General features: G+C 39.1%; 1 protein-coding gene across 1 annotated transcript; it reads left to right on the top strand.

Moving 5' to 3' along the window:
- Positions 1-927: 927 nt before the first annotated feature.
- LOC134650036 (uncharacterized) lies at positions 928-20,104 on the top strand. Its single transcript, XM_063504860.1, has 8 exons — positions 928-1,126; positions 13,970-14,095; positions 14,452-14,607; positions 14,947-15,102; positions 15,369-15,521; positions 15,830-16,153; positions 17,875-19,020; positions 19,925-20,104. The coding sequence occupies exons 1-8, from the start codon at positions 937-939 to the stop codon at positions 20,041-20,043; spliced, it is 2,370 nt and encodes a 789-aa protein (XP_063360930.1). The 5' UTR covers positions 928-936; the 3' UTR covers positions 20,044-20,104.
- The last annotated feature ends 1,282 nt before the right edge of the window (positions 20,105-21,386 follow it).

Raw genomic sequence — 21,386 nt, 5'->3', positions numbered from 1 at the left:
ATTTCAAAACAACCGACAGGCCGCCACCTTCAAAACAACACTCATTTTCCATCCACTATACATATAAATAGTTAGTACCTATTTTCTTACAGGTAACCATCATACATAGGCCCCTAGATATGTAAATAAAAAGCTCTCTGAGGCCAAGTTTCGTAATTATGTCGAAGGGGAAAGAGGCTCATTCGAAATTGGTTACTGTTTTCACAGCCGTCATAATTTGTCGAAGAAATAAACTATTATGAATAGACTTCACTGTCAATAACGATTTTAGACAACTAACATTTTAAACATCGTTAGTGCGTTATAGAACTATAATCTAATACCTTTAAACGAGCAATTCTTGCATATTTATTTATTTATTTATATATTTATTTATTTATTTATATATATATTTCGGTGATTTCGGAAACGGCTCTAACGATTACGATGAAATTTGGTATATGGGGGTTTTCGGGGGCGAAAAATCGATCTAGCTAGGTCTTATCTCTGGGAAAACGCTCATTTTTGAGTTTTTATATGTTTTCCGAGCAAGGCTCGGTCTCCCAGATATTTATAGATTAATAGAAACAAGTGTGTTCAAGAACAATAAGTGTTAATATACTTACTAGCGCCATTTCTAAATTAAGCTTATTTATTTAATTTAAGGAGTACCAACAGCTATAAAAATATTACACAATCTTATGTAGGTAACAGCACAAAGCCAATTACAGGATCTCGCAGATAGAAAATTGAAAGATAATTAAATTGAAAGCTAAAGAAAGAGGCGCCACCGCGTAAAATGGTATAATATACTTACTTATGTTAAGATATATGAAATTCATAATATATGAATTTACCTCATAACGCTAGAGAAGCCTCAAAAGACTTTGGTTCGTCATTTTAATAATATCTAAATAACTAGAATTTTCAAATAACCTCAGGTAAATCAGGATAAGAATGAAATTTCCGTTAATAGTAACCTATTTCCAGTGGAACTATTTCCATGTACACAACAGTGGTGGTTTTCAAAGCAAGGGTGGCACGTGGCGGCCAGCGGTCAGTCGTCACCCCGCGGTCGACCGGTCGATCCGCCATGGAAACCTCGCACTGAACGCTCAACACGACGCCATGACCGATGACATACCAGGTGAAATTGTGTTCCATTTTCAAACACTTTTCGCCAATTTGATCCGCGAAATTTAAAATACATAGATATTTTTTAATTGTGTCATTCATTAAAAAAATATATATTTGGTTTGTTTGTCGAAATCCGATGAGTACTCATTATTTAATGGGTATTTTTTATCGTCAACAACTAGTTTCTATTAGCCTATATTAAAAAAAGAAATCCTTGACATTAACGTAGGTATAGACTACGTTAATGTCAAGGATTTCTTTTTTTAATATAGGCTTTTAGCTTCTAGTAAAATAAAACAATACGATATTGGAAACGTGTATCGTGACATACATTTATTACCTGCTGACCCGCTTAATACCCCAGTTTAACATTTTTGTAATCATGAAAGACCAATTTATTTTATTGTAAATGTGTAACATATAGCTGGTCAATCAAATCTTGTCAGTAAAAAAAGGCGCGAAATTCAAATTTTCTATGGGACGATATCCCTTCGCGCCTACATTTTTCAAATTTGCCGCCTTTTTCTACTGTCAAGATCTGGTTGACCAAGTATAGGTACCTATCTAATGATTGTTTTGATAGTGAGTTTGAGTATTAGTGACACTATTTTATTTTGCAGCTACAAATACTAAACAGAACACGAAGTAGGTACATTTGTAAATAAGTTGGGATAAATATTCTTACACATAAATCTAAATCTAATACCTTTAAACGAGCAATTCTTGTTTATTTATATATATATATATATATATATTTCGGGGATCTCGGAAACGGCTCTAACGATTTCGATGAAATTTACTATATGGGGGTTTTCGGGGGCGAGAAATCGATCTAGCTAGGTCTTATCTCTGGGAAAACGCGCATTTGCGAGTTTTTATATGTTTTCCGAGCGAAGCTCGGTCACCCAGATATTAATACTTATCATAGAAGTTTGACGTTTAAATTAACACTTGCACCGTCTGGGCTATCGAAATCGCTACCAACGTAGCTTGGTCTAACTCTAGTAAGTTTTGCTTCACACACGCTTGGGCGCAGCAGACACTGAATATTAGGTAGGTACGAAAGCTGCTGCAATTTGATTTCAGATGGGCATTATTGAGATTAATCCCGTTACCTCGAGATGTTTTCCTCCTTCGAAAAAAAACTTACCATCAAATTTAATATCGTTAGTTGTGTTATTTATAAACGGAAGCGGAAGGAGAGTATTTATCTACATACATATAATAAAAACGTAGAAAAAAAAGGGCCACAAAATGACCTCATTTCAGCGGGAACACCCAAATATTCCGAAATATGTTTTTCCGATTTTCATAACCTCGATTTTCATAATCCCGATTTTTTATATGTCCGAAATATCGAAATTACGACTTTGAAAACCACGAAAGAAGAAAATCACGACTGTGTTATTTCCGAATACTTAAAATCCGATTTTCACATGGACGAAAGCTTAAAGTTCCGATTTAGAAAAAATCCGAAAATATTTTTTCCGAATTTGTCTATTCCGAAAAATCATTGACCGATCGGAAATAAAGTAATTCGGTATTCAAAAATTCGATCTTTTGTAAACTCGGAATAATGAAATTCGTGATTTTCAAAATAAGACTTAAATGCACTTTTTTAAGTCTAACTAACCAAAATCCCAATCGGAGCACCCCACTATCCACGTCGTCTTGTCTGTCCTACCCCTAGAGTGTATGCAAAAAGCCAGCTTCGGCTTGCTGGTCGCCAGGCGACCAGCCTCATCCACTTCGGCTCACATTGTGCTCTGCGCTTTGCTACGCAAGGGCGAAGAGGCTGCTATGCCCGTAGCGCCGGAGCAAATGCTCCGTAGATGCCCGTAGCGCCCAACAAAAAAACTGTTGCCGTAAAGTGGCTTAGGTTAGGTTACAACTGCAACCCCACGAAAACTGTTGCCAGAAAAGTGGGTTAGGTTAGGTTAAAACTGCGTCCCCCAAGAAAAGGAACTGTTGTCTGAAAACTGGATTAGGTTAGGTTAGAACTGCAACCCCCGAGAAAACGAACTGTTGCCAGAAAAGTGGGTTAGGTTAAGTTAGAACTGCGACCCCACGAAAACAAACTGTTGCCTGAAAGGTGGGTTAGGTTAGGTTAGAACTGCGACCCCCAAGAAAATGAACTGTTGCCAGAAAAGTGAGTTAGGTTAGGTTAGAACTGCGACCTCACGAAAACAAACTGTTGCCAGAAAAGTGGGTTAGGTTAGGTTAAAACTGCGTCCCCCAAGAAAACGAACTGTTGCCAGAAAAGTGGGTTAGGTTAGGTTAGAACTGCGACCCCACTAAAACAAACCGTTGCCTGAAAGGTGGGTTAGGTTAGGTTACAACTGCGACCCCCAAGAAAACGTACTGTTGCCAGAAAAGTGGGTTAGGTTAGGTTAGAACTGCGAACCCACGAAAACAAACTGCACGAAGCAAACAGCAAGCCGAAGCTGCGAAGGCGAGCATTTATTGTGCCTGCGCTTTGATACGCAAGGGCGAAGGGGCTGCTTTGCTCGTAGCGCCGGAGCAGATGCGGAGCACGAATCGATAAATTCGGAATTTAAAAAATGGGGATATTTAAAATAGGAGTCACGTGGAATCGGAATTCAAATTTTCGGAATAATGGCATTTCGGAATTCGTGATTTCAAAAATCGTAAATGTTAAATTCGCGGTTTATCACTATCGGAATTTTTATATTCGGAATTATGTGGTTCGGAATTTAAAAAAATCGTCTTTTTTGCTATTCGGAAATATACACTTTCGTGATTTTCATCGTTCGTAATTACGACAGTCGGAATTTTGATGGGTCGAGCATTTAAAAAACGGAATAATAAAATTCGATATTCTAAAATTCGGCATAAAATATTTCGGAATTATGTAGTGTACCCCATTTCAGCATGTTATTGGCGACTTTTCCATCAAGTGAGAAGAATCACGGCGGGTCTTTATACTGAATTCTAAGTAACCTACAACCTCTGGTTTGGAAGCTGTAAGCCTTATCACTAAGCTACTAGAGCTGTTGCATTTGTCTTGCGATAATGTAAAGTATTTTATTATAACTACGAACATATAATTCACACCGCCTTACGTATGGTAATGTCCGATTCGCATGCCACCGCCCCGCCCCCAATGGTAGCCAACTACGACGTTAGACGACTATACATAAATAAAATTCTTGTACTTGTTGTTCTTAGTCCATTTTTGTAGCTAGTTAAGACCCTATCAGTACCAAGCAAATATAGCCGATAACTGATGCTCTTTACTAAGCTGAGCGAAGACTGCGTAAAAAAAGATCCAACTAAAATGTTTATTGGTGGTACGTACCTATTACCTATACAATGCGCGGTCATCCAGCTTATAATAAAATGTACTGAACAATGGAATGCCTCTGACTGACCAGTATCATTTATTATATAAAAGTATCAACAGTTATTACTTAGCGTGGCTATTTCAACTGGTTATTTGGCTATGCTCCAACTATAAATTACTTATCATGTATTCAAACGTAATAAAATTATCATAAGAAAACGTTTATTATAAGTGGCCTTAAGTGATTTCACAGACCTTGACGTGTCTCATACCTCTCATACCATACATAAATAAAGAACATTTTTTTCAGGAGAGTTTTTTGGATTATAATAATTTGGACTACAGATGTGCAAATTGCGGAAAGTTTCCATAAAATTCTATAAATTCTCGGAAATTTCATGAAACTTTCACTAGGAAATATGGGAAATTTAAATTTAAAATTGGAAAGTTTCAATTCTCATACAAAAATGCAAGAAATTTTCAGAATTTTTCCTACGTTAAATTTCCGAAACATTTCGCAATTTTGGAATGTGTCCTTAGGCACATCAGTAATTTGGACCGACGTACCTATTAGACCAATAGTAACTTGTTTTTTTGTTGGAACTGAACCTGTTAGGTCATTAATAAAGAAGAGTAAATTTAAGACTGAATTATTGAACTTTAAGTACCAGTTTATTGTCCCGATGTACCTCATACCGGAAAACGCTGCTACGAAGTTCGGCCGCAGCGTAGCACGCGTAGTATTTTTTGATAGTAAACTTATCAAACACTTCTTCAACCAAAAAACACTGACAGATCAGAATCGTACCGCTGTGACTTCTTATAAGCATAGTTCTAATCGGGCCGAATGTCATTCACCGCTGAGCTACGTCACGCGCTACGTCGTAGCCGATAACATAGGTTTCCCGGTATGTAGCGGAAATATGTAGATTACCTACATATACATAGTATTTTAAATTTTTCATACACCTATTAAAGACAATTACTTAGACTGTAATTAAGATGGTCTGAGAAACAAGTGTTCCTTTTTTTAATACACGGAACCCTTTAAATTTGTTCCAGCTTACCCTACTGGCCTGGTGCCCCTACAGATCTTTAATGTAATGAGCTTGAAAAAAGCTAATTCAGAAAGGTAAAATATGATACTATATTCATACAATAGATATAGGTACCTAATTGGGACAAAAAAGTACAATTTTAAAATTGAGTGTGTTCAAAATCTTACAAAATCCCGCGAAAGGAAAATTTGATAACAAATTAGGGTTTGCTCCCGGTACTGAGTTTGTATGGCGAGAAACGGGAATTCCCGGTTCTCGCCATACAAACTCAGTACCGGGAGCAAACCCTATAACAAATAAAATATCGACTCTTTTTTTCTAGAACCGAGCAATACATTTTTGCACTAATAAATGAATATGAAATGTCACGATGTATGTGTACCTTAGGGTGGGTCACTTGTGTATGGAGAAAAAAAAGTATTAGTTATCCTTCGGGCACAGTTACAAAAAGTTGCGTAATAATGCCAATAAACAGTGTTTCAAATTATTATGTAATCGAAATTCATTTTCTGCCTCCGGATCAATTTCAAAGTTTTCATATAAATATTGTTATATTTTGTATGATCTGCGGAGTATATTTATGTATCGTCTCTTTATTCAAACCTTAGCTAAAAAGTTATACCATTATTATCTCGAAATAGCATGGTAAAGGTTCAGAGCCATAAATAAATAAAAAAGTACTCAAATAGAAAAATTTTTTTTTTCACAATGTCCATACATTTAACAAAAATTTTAACTAAAATCCGGAGGCAGTAAAATTAAAGCTAAAAATAAAATAAAAATACGTGCAATAATTAGTTACCAAATGGCACCTTTTTTTAACTGTGCCCCCTAATAAATTAAAAAAAAGTAAAAATGACCCACCCTAGTGTACCTACCTACTTTCATAAATTGCGTATCTAGGTACTAACAACTTAAGGGCTTGACGACTTTATCTACATAAATAATCTACCCTACTTCTACCTACTGACTCATCAAAATTTACTTAAACACAACACAAACATTAAGATACATCTAGAATTTTGTACTAAAACTGCCAGTCTATAAATACAGTGCCATAAAGCCATTATTAACTCTTAAGACTTCTAAGTTACATTATTCGTCACGCCGTAAATGACGTCATTGCGAATGAGAATTCTTTTTGGAACAAAAGTGCTCTTTTTGTTCGTGAGCCATAATTTCCGGCGACCTTGCCGGGTTACGCTGTAATCTGATCAGATTCCTATCATCCAGAATTTAACGGCGGCCATTTTTATGCCCAACAGCATACCGGTTAAGAAATGTTAATTAATTTTACACATGTTTGCCTAAATAGGGAAGACGTGAGATCGTCAGACAGAGAAAAAAGCTACGTAGTTAGTACTTACCTACTACTCTATACCCAACCAATGTATCGGGCTGCCAGGTCACAACAATTTGTTTGTTTTCCAGCTTTATTAAGGATTATTTTTAAGCTGACCTCGACTTAAAATATGTTAAAGAGCCGAGTGTAATTATGTTTGTGTCTCAAAATTCACGATTTAAATATTTTTTCTCAAACATGCAATGAAATGTCGTCGCTCCGGGCGTTATATCAGGCTTCGAAGTATCACGTTTAGGGCGGAGCAACTTCAGAGAACTGGAAAGGAATTTCATACGAAATTGAAGGCCTAGGCCGGGAAGTAATTTTTTTTTTAAATTCTAATGCAAACATGGGGTATGTGTCCATGAACAGGCTAAACAGCCGAATTATATTTTATTTTTTATTTTTAGTGAATGAATGGTTATCGGACCAAAATATCCGTGTTAACGCCTGTTATACACGAACGTACTGATATTAACAATACGAATCTGTATGATTCAATGTGTTGATGAATAAATTTAAAATTTTGTCTATACGTAAGTCACCAGATACCATAGACAATATTTAAAATCCTCTGCTTTATTTTATTTATAGAAATTGAGATTCTTATTATCAGATTGTGTATAATGGCCCTAATAAGGTCTATTCGAACACTACACACGCGAAATACGGACGACTTCCGTAAAAAAAAAACAATTATGGCGGGATTGGAAGGAAAATTAAAAAACTTTTGTTGTGAAGTTGGATTTTTATATTGTAAAGATTATAAATTAGTTTTTTTGAGTGGTGTATTTTTTTATTTCATTGCATGTTTGAGAAAAGCACTATACATGCCTAGCCGTGAAAAGGTCTTGCCGGCTTCGTATCACTATCCGGCCTCCCTACGGTCGGCCGGCTATACCTACTCAACCGGCAAGCCCTTCTTTCCCGGCGTCTGCAGTAATGTACTATTTCTGTAAGTAGGTAGGCCTCAAGGGCTCTTTCCCGAATCTAATCTACATTTACAGTTACATCATAATGAAAAAAATGTTTGCTTGTAAATACATAGGTAATAACATTTATAAATTCAACAGCCAAGACCTATACCTTGTAAAACAGCTCTTATATAAAGAAAAGAGGAAATTAAATTCAAGGCGCTATAGGTCATAGACAGAAATAGCTAATAATTCGCCTTAATTGTAGATTGTGTGCTCGTAACATAGATCAAACTGCTCGGAATGTTTGCTGAAAGCTACTAGACGTACCTATACTGTAATTACTCTATCTTTAAACTTAGACGAAGTAAAGAAATAGGTCAAGCATAAACACTGCCCACTACACCGTATCATACCATGACCGTAGTAGGAACGTATCAGGCACGTAATGTAACGCGACACGGACTACTATGCCCACTACACCGTGTCCACATCGTTTCATATCCGTGCATAACGGGTTTAGTGACCGTAGTAACTGCGTATCATCCCCATAGCATTCGCCTATAATCCCCGTAGCATCCGCGTTTCATCCCCTTAGTCCCCGCGTTTTATTCCCGAAAGCCAGACTCGTCAGAAAGAGCGAGCGAATAGTTATCATACTGGCAAGAGCGAGAAACATATACGGCAACGCGTTTATAACGGGCTTAAAACGGTCACCATACGCGGTGATAACCCGTATGATCACCGTTTCGCCGCCTGCACGCACCGTTCTGGCAACGTTGCGTGCCGTGCACGTAGCGGTTCGGCACGGCAAAATATCCTCGCCGACAATTTTTGACGGTCCGTGCATGGCACGCTACGGGTATGGTCGGTGACGGAACGGGCTAGTGGGCATAGTCTCATACTTTTTAACCGACTTCCAAATCTCAAAGAAGGAGGTTATCAATTCGGTTGTGTTTTTTTATTTTTTTTATTTTTATTTTTTTTTATGTTTGTTACTCCATATCTCCGTCATTACTGGACCGATTTTGAAAATTCTTTTTTTGATTGTATGTATATGCATACAGATTGGTCCCGTTTTGGTCAAAACCCAGTTCTGATGATGGGATCCATGAGTAATCGAGGGAACTCCTCAAATCTTAAAGGCATACATATAGTGATTTTTGTGTTTTTATCAACAAATCAAGCATATACATTCAGAAACGTGACATTTGATGAAGTGGAACTGCTGATGATGATCAGAACAGAACTCTTCAACGACGCATAGTTCACGTTTGGCGATTTGTCCTCTTCGTTATGTTTGTTAAGCAAGTTAAGTTTTTAAGCCACATTTTTGTCAAGCTCGAGTTCTGATGATGGGATCCATGAGGAATCGAGGGAACTCCTCAAATCTTAAAGGCGTGCGTATAGTGATTTTTGTATTTTCATCAGAAAATCAAGCATTTTTATTAAAAACTGTCGCATTTGATGAAATGGAACTGCTGATGATGATCAGAACAGAACTCTTCAACGACCCATAGTTCACGTTTGGCGATTTGTCCTCTTCGTTATGTTTGTTAAGCAAGTTTAGTTTTTAAGCCACATTTCTGTCAAGCTCGAGTTCTGATGATGAGATCCATAAGGAATCGAGGGAACTCCTCAAATCTTAAAGGCATACATATAGTGATTGTTGTGTTTTAATCAACAAATTAAGCATATATGTCGCAGGGAAATGATCAAAACAGAGATTTGAACAAATCTCTAAGGGATATGATCAAATCACGCAGGATGTTAAAACAAAAATAAAACCAAAATAAAATAACTTAATATAATATCTTTTTTAAAAAAAGGGAACCGCCTTCAAAAAACCAACCCACTGAAAAGTACAAAATAATTTTTATATGGCACCCCTTTACGTGTCCAGTCCCTATCCCACGGCGTAAAGCAATTTTTTGCCAAAAAGTAATTAATACCTAATAATAAGAAAATTAATAATCATCCGGGTAATTACTTAGTTTTTGAAGTCGGTGCCAAACCAACATTTTTGAGAACCGATATTTTATACAACGAAGAACGCTGCACTTACTTGCATTATAAATACATACTTAGTTTACTCATTAATTTAGTTCTTGTAGGTTAAGTACTACGTACTCGTATTGTTTTTCTGATTGGTAGTAAAGACTGTTTTTGTTGGTTTGGCACCGCCTTCAAAAACTAAGTAATTACCCGGATGATTATTAATTTTCTTATTATTAGGTATTAATTACTTTTTGGCAAAAAATTGCTTTACGCCGTGGGATAGGGACTGGACACGTAAAGGGGTGCCATATAAAAATTATTTTGTACTTTTCAGTGGGTTGGTTTTTTGAAGGCGGTTCCCTTTTTTTAAAAAAGATATTATATTAAGTTATTTTATTTTGGTTTTATTTTTGTTTATTTTTAATTTTTTAATTATTTTTTATTTATTTTATTTTATTTTTTACTTTTTAGTGATAGGTAGGTACTTCATTTATTTTAGGTTTTGGGCTAAAATACTAGTTTGTTAGGCTCTCTATTTAGTCTACTAATGTTGGTGATGGCCTAACTCGATGATAATCGCGACATTCGCGACACACATAATATGACGTTTTGGTGCTAAACGATTTGTATGTATATTGCTCCCACTCCCACTCCCATTCCCAGTCCCAGTCCGAGTCCGACTCCCACTCCCACTATTTTATCTAAATCGGTTTTAGCAACATAAATTTGTTGGTAGGTATACCGAATACCGATAGCATGGCCACCTACCGGGTCCAATTGGTTTTTCAAACCATCCATGTACTGTACACTAAAACCTTCTCCAGAATGTAACAAACACTTTTCTGAAAACCGCATCCAAATCGGTTCAGCCAAACGCGAGATAATCACGAACAAACATACACACGTTCGTAACATACGTTCTCAGTTTGACCCGTATGTATGTACGTATGTATGTGTGTACATACATACGTACATACATACGGGTCAAACTGAGAACGTCCTTTTTTTAAAGGCAGTTAGAAAAAAGTTCATCGACCCACCTAGTGGACCTCTGCAACATAGGCAAACGACGACAAGTCGGTTAACCAAAACAAAGTGTGCCTATGTTGCACCAAACCTAAGTTCCACTAGGTACAGCAAGGGTTTAGCATCAGCTCTATCTTGGGTACTGCTCTCCCAAGTGCTCATCAAGATGTGACGGATTACCAAAATAGCGTGGGCCTATGTTGCACCAAACCTGAGTTCCACTAGGTACAGCAAGGGTTCAGCATCAGCTCCATCTTGGGTACTGCTCTCCCAAGTGCTCATCAAGATGTGACGGATGGCCAAAATAGCGTTGGCCTATGTTGCACCAAACATGAGTTCCACTAAGTACAGCCAGGGTTCAGCATCAGTTCTATCTTGGGTACTGCTCTCCCAAGTGCTCATCAAGATGTGACGGATGACCAAAATAGCGTGGGCCTATGTTGCACCAAACTTGAGTTCCACTAGGTACAGCCAGGGTGAACCCTGCCAGCCAGGGTGGTTTGGTGCATCAGTTCTATCTTGGGTACTGCTCTCCCAAGTGCTCATCAAGATGTGACGGATGACCAAAATAGCGTGGGCCTATGTTGCACCAAACTTGAGTTCCACTAGGTACAGCCAGGGTGAACCCTGCCAGCCAGGGTGGTTTGGTGCATCAGCTCTATCTTGGGTACTGCTCTCCCAAGTGCTCATCAAGATGTGACGGATAGCCAAAATAGTGTTGGCCCATGTTGCACCAAACCTGAGTTCCACTAGGTACAGCCAGGGTTCAGCATCAGCTCTCTATCTTGGATACTGCTCTCCCAAGTGCTCATCAAGATGAGACGGATGACCAAAACAGCGTGGGCCTATGTTGCACCAAACCTGAGTTCCACTACGTACATCCCTAGTTCCACTAGGTACATCCAGGGTTCAGCATCAGCCCTATCTTGGGTACTGCTCTCCCAAGTGCTCATCAAGGCGTGTCGGATGACCAAAACAGCGTGAGCCTATGCTGCACCAAACCTGAGTTCCACTAGGTACAGCCAGGGTTCAGCATCAGCTCAGATCTATGTATACTAAAACCTTCTCCAGAATGTAAGAAACACTTTTCTGAAAACCGCATCAAAATCGGTTCAGCCAAACGCGAGATAATCGCGAACAAATATACATACATACATACATACATACATACGGGTCAAACTGAGAACCTCCTTTTTTTTTGAAGGCGGTTAAAAATGGCGAATCCATATCATCATTTCCCTAGAAAAATTCAGTAATTTGACCAAATCACTGACTCTGTTTAGTGAAAAGACAAAATCGGCCAATAAACGCGAAACGCTTTTTCATTTCACTAGATTTGTTTAGGAATTTGACAAAATCCCTAACCACGACAGTAAGTTGACGAAACGAACTTAAAAAATCAACTTGTTTTATCATTTCGCTAAACAGGTTTAGTGAAATGATAAAGTCTCAACTGGAAGATGGTACCTATATGGTAATTTGATTAAATCTCTGAAAGGTTTAGTGAAATGACGAAAGCAAGTACAGAATACAACAGTCAGAGATTTGATCAAATCGCTTAACTGTAGAGTAAACTGTTGTATTCTGTCTTGCTTTCGTCATTTCACTAAACTGTTCAGAGATTTAATCAAATCACCATATAGGTACTATCTTCCAGTTGAGACTTTATCATTTCACTAAACTTGTTTAGCGAAATGATAAAACTAGTTGACTTTTTAAGTTCGTTTCGTCAACTTACTGTCGTGGTTAGGGATTTTGTCAAATTCCTAAACAAATCTAGTGAAATGAAAAAGCGTTTCGCGTTTATTGGCCGATTTTGTCTTTTCACTAAACAGAGTCAGTGATTTGGTCAAATGACTGAATTTTTCTAGGGAAATGATGATATGGATTCGCCATTTTAACATCCTGCGTGATTTGATCATATCCCTTAGAGATTTGTTCAAATCTCTGTTTTGATCATTTCCCTGCGACATATACATTTAAAAAGTAACATTTGAGGAAGTGTAACTGCTGATGATGACCAGAACGAAACTCTTTAACGACGCATAGCTCGCGTTTGGCGATTTTTCCTTTTCGTTATGTTTGTTAAGCCAGTTAGGTTTTTAAGCCATATTTATGTCAAGCTCAAGTTCTGAACATGGGATCCATGAGAAATCGAGGGAACTCCTCAAATCTTAAAGGCACACGTATAGAATTTTCTGTATTTTCATCATAAAATAAAGCATTAACATTAAAAACTGTCGCATTTGATGAACTGGAACTGCTGATGATGATCAGAACAGAACTCTTCAACGACGCATAGTACATGTTTGGTGATTTCGAATTTCGACTTTGACTTGGACTGGGACCCGGACTCGGATCCAGATCCGGCCTCGTACCCGGATCCGGTTCGGACCCGGACCCGGACCTGGACTCGGACTCGGACCTGGACTAGACCCGGACTCGGACCCGGACTCGGACACAGACCTTGACCCGGAAAACCACTATGATACCTAAACTAAACAAACTACTATGATTACCTACCATAAAATGTAGGTATAAAGTATGATGAGGCCAAACCCCTCCCGCTCAAACCCCCGTACACCGCACCGCATGCGCCGTTAAGTGGGTTAGGTTAGGTTTGAACTGCTATCCTCACAGAACCGAACAAAAGTGGGTTAGGTTAGGTTAGAACTGCGAGCCTTACAGAAACGAAATGCTACTAGAAAAGTGGGTGGTTTTACCTCCTTTTCTACATAGCGCACCATCTACAATAATCTTTCACCGGGCCGCATAGAAGTCGGTTTTTTTTTCTTAAAAATTATTAATACTAAGAATATTGTTTTGCCTGACACGTTCCTACTACGGACATGGTATGATACGGTGTAGTAGGCAGAGACCTTTAGGTCCAAGTTACGGCCGTCATAAACTAGGTAAATTTTCTAAGCAAACATTTATAGACGGTAAATATGTAGTAAATATTGACGTTAGTAATATAATGTCCACTAGCTACCGGGCCCTAAGTACTTACCTACGCGTTGTAAAATAAAGAACACTTCTTTTATCTAATCAAGACGTTCAAGACGCTAAATAGGGTTTGCTCCCGGTACTGAGTTTGTATGGCGAGAAACGGGAATTCCCGGTTCTCGCCATACAAACTCAGTACCGGGAGCAAACCCTAACGCTAAAGCTGTTCGCCTGTTTCTGCTTCTAGTCCTTTTTATTTTTGCAGATACGGGCGCCGTTTTCACGTTCGGCAAGTCCCACTTTGCCGACAACGAGCCGAGCCACTTCTTTATAAAGAATGATCCTATCGTCGCTATTTCTTGCGGTGACGAGCATAGCGCCGTCATATGCCGTGAGTATAGTCTAAGTTAGACTTTTACTACATTTGTAGATACTCGTATGACTCATCAAAAATAAATAGGTATTGAATTTATTGAGAAGATTCGAAAGTAGATCAAGCAAAGTTAATTATAAGCTCATATAATTTATTATCGGTTCATGTAGACTGCCTAATGCGCTCATAGCATCTCATCGCCATCATAATTAGGTACTATTAGAATATTTTTAAATCCTATACTTACAACCTAACGACTAACTTACTAGGTGTAACCAAGGTGTAACTGTTAACGTCAACATCCGTATGGGCGGGTGATGGCGTAAGCAAGCCAAAACAATATGATTATAATTCCAATAAATCGTTTTCGTCAGAAAATGGGCGAGTGTTCGTGTTCGGCGGAAACGCATGGGGGCAACTGGGTCTCGGCCACAAGGATGAGGTGACGCGGCCGTCGTGCGTTAAATGGCTCAAGCCACATCGCGCCATGTTTGTGGCTTGCGGTCGCGCGCACACTGTCTTCGTTACAGGTTGGTACCTCAAGAACTTTGTCGGAAAATGGGCAAGGGTTCATGTTTGGTCGGCACCTAAAGACAGCTATGGCTCGGTAACAAGGAGGTGGTGCGGCAAACGTGAATCAATTGGCTCAAGCCAAGCCCCATTGTGCCATGTTCGTACCTTGCGACTATGTAGCTAGCTAAAGGCTAAGAGTCACCTTCATTGTCACTCACAAGAGTAATCGATTTCAATCCCAATGGTTCCTACAAATTTAAATTATCTGTGCCAATATTTATATTTTAATTGCCTCTTACATATCACAGCTAAGTAACCTACCCTGCTACCCTGTTTCACCCTTCGTTGTTTCTCAGACACCAACTCAGTATACTCTGTGGGCTGCAACGATGAGGGACAGCTGGGTACCGGCGACTTGGAGCACCACACGGTACCACAGTACGTGGAGGTCGAAGACCAGCCCAACATAAGACAGGTGTCGGCAGGGAGCAACCACACAGCTATACTCACTGGTAATACCCGCAAGCGACACTTAATGGGTCAAAATGTTTTTATTACTGGTATTTTTACGGGCACAAACTTATTAAGAGTCGAGGCCGAGATATGTATGTATCATTTATTAAGACAAAATCAGTACAGTAACAGTTCATGCAAAGTAGAGGCAAGAAACAGGAGCAGTCTAACAGCACTAACAGCAGTCTAACGCAACTCTTGCTAGACGGCCAGATTAATATGAGCCTAGCAAATTGATTTTACACCATTTTATGTTATAACTCAGACGACGGCAGAGTGTTCGTATGTGGTTCGAACACCGAAGGGCAGCTCGGGCTCAGCGAAGACACGAGATCGACCACCAAGTTCACCGAACTCAAGTTCATGGAGAAAATCGCTTTCGTCGAGTGCGGATACTACCACACGGTTTTTATTACAAGTACGTAAAGTTCAATTTTATTTAACATTGTAATTTACACATGACCTAAGTTTATAGAAAATTACCTATATAATTTTCCCTAGTTACAATGACTTCCAAAAGGAGATAGAAAATACAATCGGCTGTTTTTATTATACATCTAAAGTCACGCGATTTGATCCCATCCATATGAATACTAAACATAACCATACCTATGCCACAAGGAGGATCCCACATAAATTGGGTCAAATCGATGAATGGCGATTGTTACAATACAACTTTTATTTAAGTACTGGTAGTTTATATCTAATAACGAACCTTAATTTTAGTCCAAGGTGCAGTTTTCGTGACGGGAGACAACGAAAACCAAAAACTCGGCATCCCAAACACAGCGACCACTGTATACGTGCCCGAAGTCCTGCCTCTTGACATCCCTATCAAGAGCGCGTGTTGCGGGGCTTGCCACACTTTCCTCCTGTCTATGGACGAGACGAAAATCTTGGCGTTCGGGTCTAATGAGAAAGGACAGCTAGCAATGCCCCAGGAAACAGAGTTTCTGGCTGAGCCAACGGAAATTGACATGGAGAAAATGTTTGAGGGATATCAGTTGAAATTGGTCGCGTGTGGAGCTATGCATACGGCATTTGTTACGGGTAAGTTTTGCTTAAATACATTTGTTATATGTGATCATTCTACCACACATGTTTTGAACTTATTGGTTGGTTAGTAAAAGAGAATTAAATTCGTGGCAGCGACCCTAATGACAAACCAATCAAATCATTCAAATGTTACATAGCCTCTATTTCATTAAAGCAACGAGCACTTAAACATATACCTTGCAAGGACGTCACCGTCAGTACATGCCTACTTACTTCTATTTTGGTACATTCGATTCCATCAAAATGATACCTGGCCATTAGGCACTCCACCCGTCAAGGGTAACAAATTGATATAGCCAGTATTGACGGCTGCTTTGTGAACAGTGGACATATTTTGTGGAAAAAGTTATATTGATTTAAAAAGTTGGGTTGGGTAGTATCATAACATTGTAGTAGGTACTAGTTTATATCGTCCGTTTTGAAAGGTTTTTAAGTTTCTATATTATATGAAACTAGTTTTCAATATTAGACATGTGTTGAACTCTATTCTGATTGTGAGTTATGTTAATATTGCTTAGTGACTTATACTTACCGAACGTAATGGCACCAATGACCAACAGGGAACCAGTAATCTGACACTTAAATTTTTATCCAAGAAAATAAGGGCACAAGTAGGAAGCCGATTTCTTGCAATCCTGTCCAGTAACTGCACAATATTGCCGTATTAGAAGATCAGTTCCCTACCCTACCCAGGCCCTACCCTTATTTTCTTGGATACACGGACGGTCACTGGTCACTGGTGCCACTGGTGCTACTACTGTATATTACTTATACCCAACTACGCATAGCTACGTCACAAAACAATACACCTAACGAATGTATGTTATAGGTAACTAGTAAGACGTAATAGGTATACACTAGGTACACTATACTCGTGCGTAAGTAATTGCTTCAAGGATGTTAATAACCTTAGCTACGGGGATTGTAAACATGTAAAAACAAGTATTTCAAATAATGTAAATGGGTTTCAAGCTTCTGCTTAATGACCTTGGTAAATATAAAAGTTGCGTCTTGAATTGAATGTAGGTCATGACACATTTAGAAGGTAACAGCAGTAACGAAAAGCAATAGGGTTTCGTTAGAAACAACTAAATAGTTTACTACGTATGTTTTATATTATATTTGTTATATTTAGATTTTAAACCATAGATTTGAAAAGCGTAAAATTTGTCGTTTAATACCTACGTCTAAAAGTAACTAATAGAACTCAAGTCATTAATTTTTTTATCTTTTCCGTAAAACCTATTCCTATACTTTACAACTAATGCCACATTATAACTTTGGATACGATGTTTAACGCTAATCAACCGGGAAGCAGTTTATTAATTTGTTAGGTCATATATGTTCTACTTAATTAAGTAAGGCATATGCATAGGTTTCAGGGTAAGGTACCCTGAAACTATAGATGCTAGGCTAGGATCCCCTATAAAAAATAACATAACAAAATATTTAGTGCACATTACATTATGCCTACAATCTTTATCGCTTTATCGATAAAACGTAACTTAAAGATTAATACCTACTGTAATACCTACATACATAAACTAGGCATTATTGCATTACAGGTCTATAAGTAATAATAAATAAATTGGTACGCCTCTGGGAAAACTTCCACTACCTACAGTAAAGTTGCGTTAATGTTAGTACCTACCTATCTAAATAGGTTACGAATACCTAGGTAACTAGATTGTAATTTTTACTCAATATTTTTTTAGATAACGGCCTCCTATACACCTGCGGCGAGTCCAGGCACAACAAGTTGTGTTTAGACGACAATGACGGCAATTCAAACGAGTCCAATCAATACTCGCCGAAGCGGGTCACCGCCATGAATGGTTTCATTGTCGACAACGTGGCCTGCGGTGGCTGCCACACTTTACTCACCGCCACCAAGGGTTCCAACGCAGACTTTACCAATAACGACTTTAACGTAGTCAGCGAAGAAACCAGACTCGTATCCCTAACGGAATTACCACCCCTAAAAGTACCCATAAACAAAGGAGACGAACTGCACACCATGGAGGATATTACCAACTCTAATGTCGACGTAAACACTGATAACATCAATGGAAACGTCGATGAAACCGGATCGATCGATTCGCTGGAAGCTAACGTGAGTGGATCGCATATTGTAAACATAAACGACCTTGAGAATGACAATGGAAGCACACATGGTATTGAGGATATTAAAGACGAATTAGATTCCACTACGTCCGCTCTTAAAGCTGAAGCAATGCATGCTATGGAGACTATGGACACTATGCTGGATAACACAGTCGAAAAAGTAAAGGAACACGCGAAAGAAACAACAGATAATATCAAAGCAGCCGCAAATGAGGCGTATCAAGCAGCATCAGATAAAGCTCATGAGAAAATCGAGGTTGTTGAAGATGTTATAAAGAAAACTGAAGCAAAAATAACTCCTAAAATAGACGACATGAAAAAGGCGTTACAAATACCCGACAAAATCGTTGAAGTAGCAAATTCACCACCACCGAAATCTCCTATTTTACAAGAATTGCTCCATATACCGGACTTGTCTCAAATGAGCCCAAATTTGAGCAAACATAGCGACGATGGCCAAAAAAGCGAGACTGGCCAGTCGGAGAATGAAACGATTCCGTGTGGATCGGATAAATCTAGCCCTCAAGCAGGAAAGGGGGCTAAAACACAAGCAGTGCTACCCATACTAAGGAGCGAAGACCATATAGATAATGACGATGTAGGACAAAACGAGGAGAGCGATGTTGTGGTCAATAAAATGGCCGAGAAAGGAAGATTTGCCCGCATTTTTCAGAACATAAGAGACAAGGAGAATTCTTGTATGGGCAAGGGGAAAGTTATAGAAGAAAGTGTTGTAGGTATGTAAACCTAGATCTGTTTGATTTCCACCGAGCACTGTGTCTCATTTACTTATTAGTTTAACATAGAATTATTAACGTACTATCATATACCGTATTTTTTTCCACGGAGCCTTGCACACACTAACACACTCCCGTAAGTAATGAAAACGAAATGCAATTCTTTAGTTTGATTATTCTTTCGGTCGCTTTCCTTGGTCGTACGAGTACAGCATTGTCCGCTTTACGCATGTTATTGTTAAGGCCCCAGTCATGAATTTAATAATATTAAACTGGATTGGGCATGAGTGGTGGGGATAACTGACAGAACGAGATAGACTTATGTATCTTTCAGTAGGCGCAGGCGTGTCTCACTCCGCGATTTCGTCGCTTTGCCACATGTAGCTAAAAGTACATCCGTTCGGCCCCAATTTTGGGGAAAGCCATAAGCCGCGCGTGGCGAGTTAGAGAGTGAGTCTTCTGTACTTAGTACTATTATTTATTCTGTGGTAGGAGTAGCAGCGAAAGCGCTATTATTGTTTGTCCTTGTCGCAGTCTCACATCTTTTTTTATTCCCCACCGTAAATTGACCACCGTGATTGGTCGAATTCATTTGTTGCCCACCATAACAAATAAATTCGACCAATCATAGCGTCGCATTGCGTATGTTTTGTCCCTCACGGAGGCACGCGTAGACCACTTCTATAGGATGCTACCTTCTATGGCCCCAGTACACAATGGGCCATCGCCGGCCACTCTAAGGGACGCAGCCATGCGGTAGAATGAGATAGCAATATCACTTGCTCCCTCTAACGCATAAATGCGTCCCGTGGAGTGGCCGGCGATGGCCCATTGTGTACTGGGGCCTTTAGGTAGTGGTTCATAAATAACGAACGTTTCACTTATTTGTTTTTTTTTTTTTCAGAAAACGTTCACAAGGGCATCGATCACGCCGAGCAGTCCGTGCACAAAGTAGAAGAGACCGCGACCGTCGAGACCGAAATCAGGAATCAGACGAACTCTCGAACATGCACTATATTATAAACACGTTTCAGTCTTCTAAATGTTTAGCCGTTATAAATAAAGTTTTTATTATTACTATTAATGCAAATTGTGCCTTTTAACTACCTAAGGCACATCAACATCACACACGAGCTGAATTTTATTAGAAATAAAATTGCGTCCTAAATCATGTTTCGGTCGGTTGCCTACTGCCACTACTCTGGGTAAACTACCCTATTGTCAGAGCACCGATGGATGAGGGCAGAGGGCCTACCGCGAACCACGTTCGACGTGTTGCCTCCCTGTAACACTTACGTACGAATTTACAAGTGCGACAGAGAGCCAACACGTCGAACGTGGTTCGCGGTAGGCCCTCAGCACACGACCGGTCATTGTGGAGATCCTTAGGGCGTTCTCTAAATAGTTCCCGTTGCTTAGCACGGGATAGTGGACGTCTTTCGGCAGATATGATATGATGACCCCAGTTTTTACCTTTTTCGTATGTGTCGGTTACTGAAATCCAAATTTCAAATGCAAAACTCGGTTGCCAAACAGTCATTCAAAAACTGCGAAATGGCGACTGAAAAACGTGGTTTAGATCCTACACAAAAACAGATGAAAAGTTAAGGCAGCAATGGTGAATGACTGGTAGAGCTGCTAGGTAGCCAAAGGTATGGTGCAATCTTTTCGAGCGACGATGACGCCATAACCTTTGGCCTACACTCGGGTAGATGGCGTTAATTTCAATATTTAACATAATTAACACATATCACTGAAAGAATAAGGGTCAAAGTCAAATGGCATACTAACAGTTTTAACCTTTTCGACGCCATGTCAAACACAAAAGCTGTCTCTCAGACGCCACGTCATCGAAGTGTCAAAACTGAAATTGAACTTTATGCATATGCACCTAGGTCTATGTTGCTCTGTGGTCTATGACCGATTTATACGTCTTTGGCGTTGGAACTGCGGTGCGTATATATCATTGGCGTTGGCGTCCAAAATGTTAATCTTTTGTCAAAATATGGCAGTAAATGTAGGTACTGGGGCTACGTAATCTACCACGTCAGTAACTCTCTATTCACTCTATTCTCTTTTCTATAGGTAACAGTGACCGCTTAGAATATTTTTCACATAGCTTGGTCATCTCATTTCGTCGCTATACTTACTCAACCTCATATCTGCAACAATCATTTGATGGAAATGTCGCTTTTCTTTCATTCGGAATACGGGTGTTTTTGTCATCAAATGAGTGTTGCAGATGCGAGGTTGAGTAAGTATAGCGGCGATTTACGAGATTTTGCGTTTTAGCGTCATAAATTGTATGTCACCGGACCCAAGCTATGTGAAAAATATTATGCCAGGCGGACTACGCATTTATGCCG

This window comes from Cydia amplana, chromosome 8 (genome assembly GCF_948474715.1).
Source record: "Cydia amplana chromosome 8, ilCydAmpl1.1, whole genome shotgun sequence".
NCBI classification, from domain to species: Eukaryota; Metazoa; Arthropoda; class Insecta; order Lepidoptera; family Tortricidae; genus Cydia; species Cydia amplana.
Note: the sequence above shows the minus strand (reverse complement) of the source record. Positions and strands in the feature narration are given on the sequence as shown.

What these genes read in the sequence shown, in the direction of transcription:
- LOC134650036 (XM_063504860.1), top strand. Translation starts at nt 937, where the DNA reads ATGAAATTTCCGTTAATAGTAACCTATTTCCAGTGGAACTATTTCCAT. An exon ending in CATGACCGATGACATACCAG is followed by an intron (nt 1,127 to 13,969) that starts GTGAAATTGTGT and finishes TTATTTTTGCAG; the next exon opens with ATACGGGCGCCGTTTTCACG. An exon ending in GCATAGCGCCGTCATATGCC is followed by an intron (nt 14,096 to 14,451) that starts GTGAGTATAGTC and finishes CGTTTTCGTCAG; the next exon opens with AAAATGGGCGAGTGTTCGTG.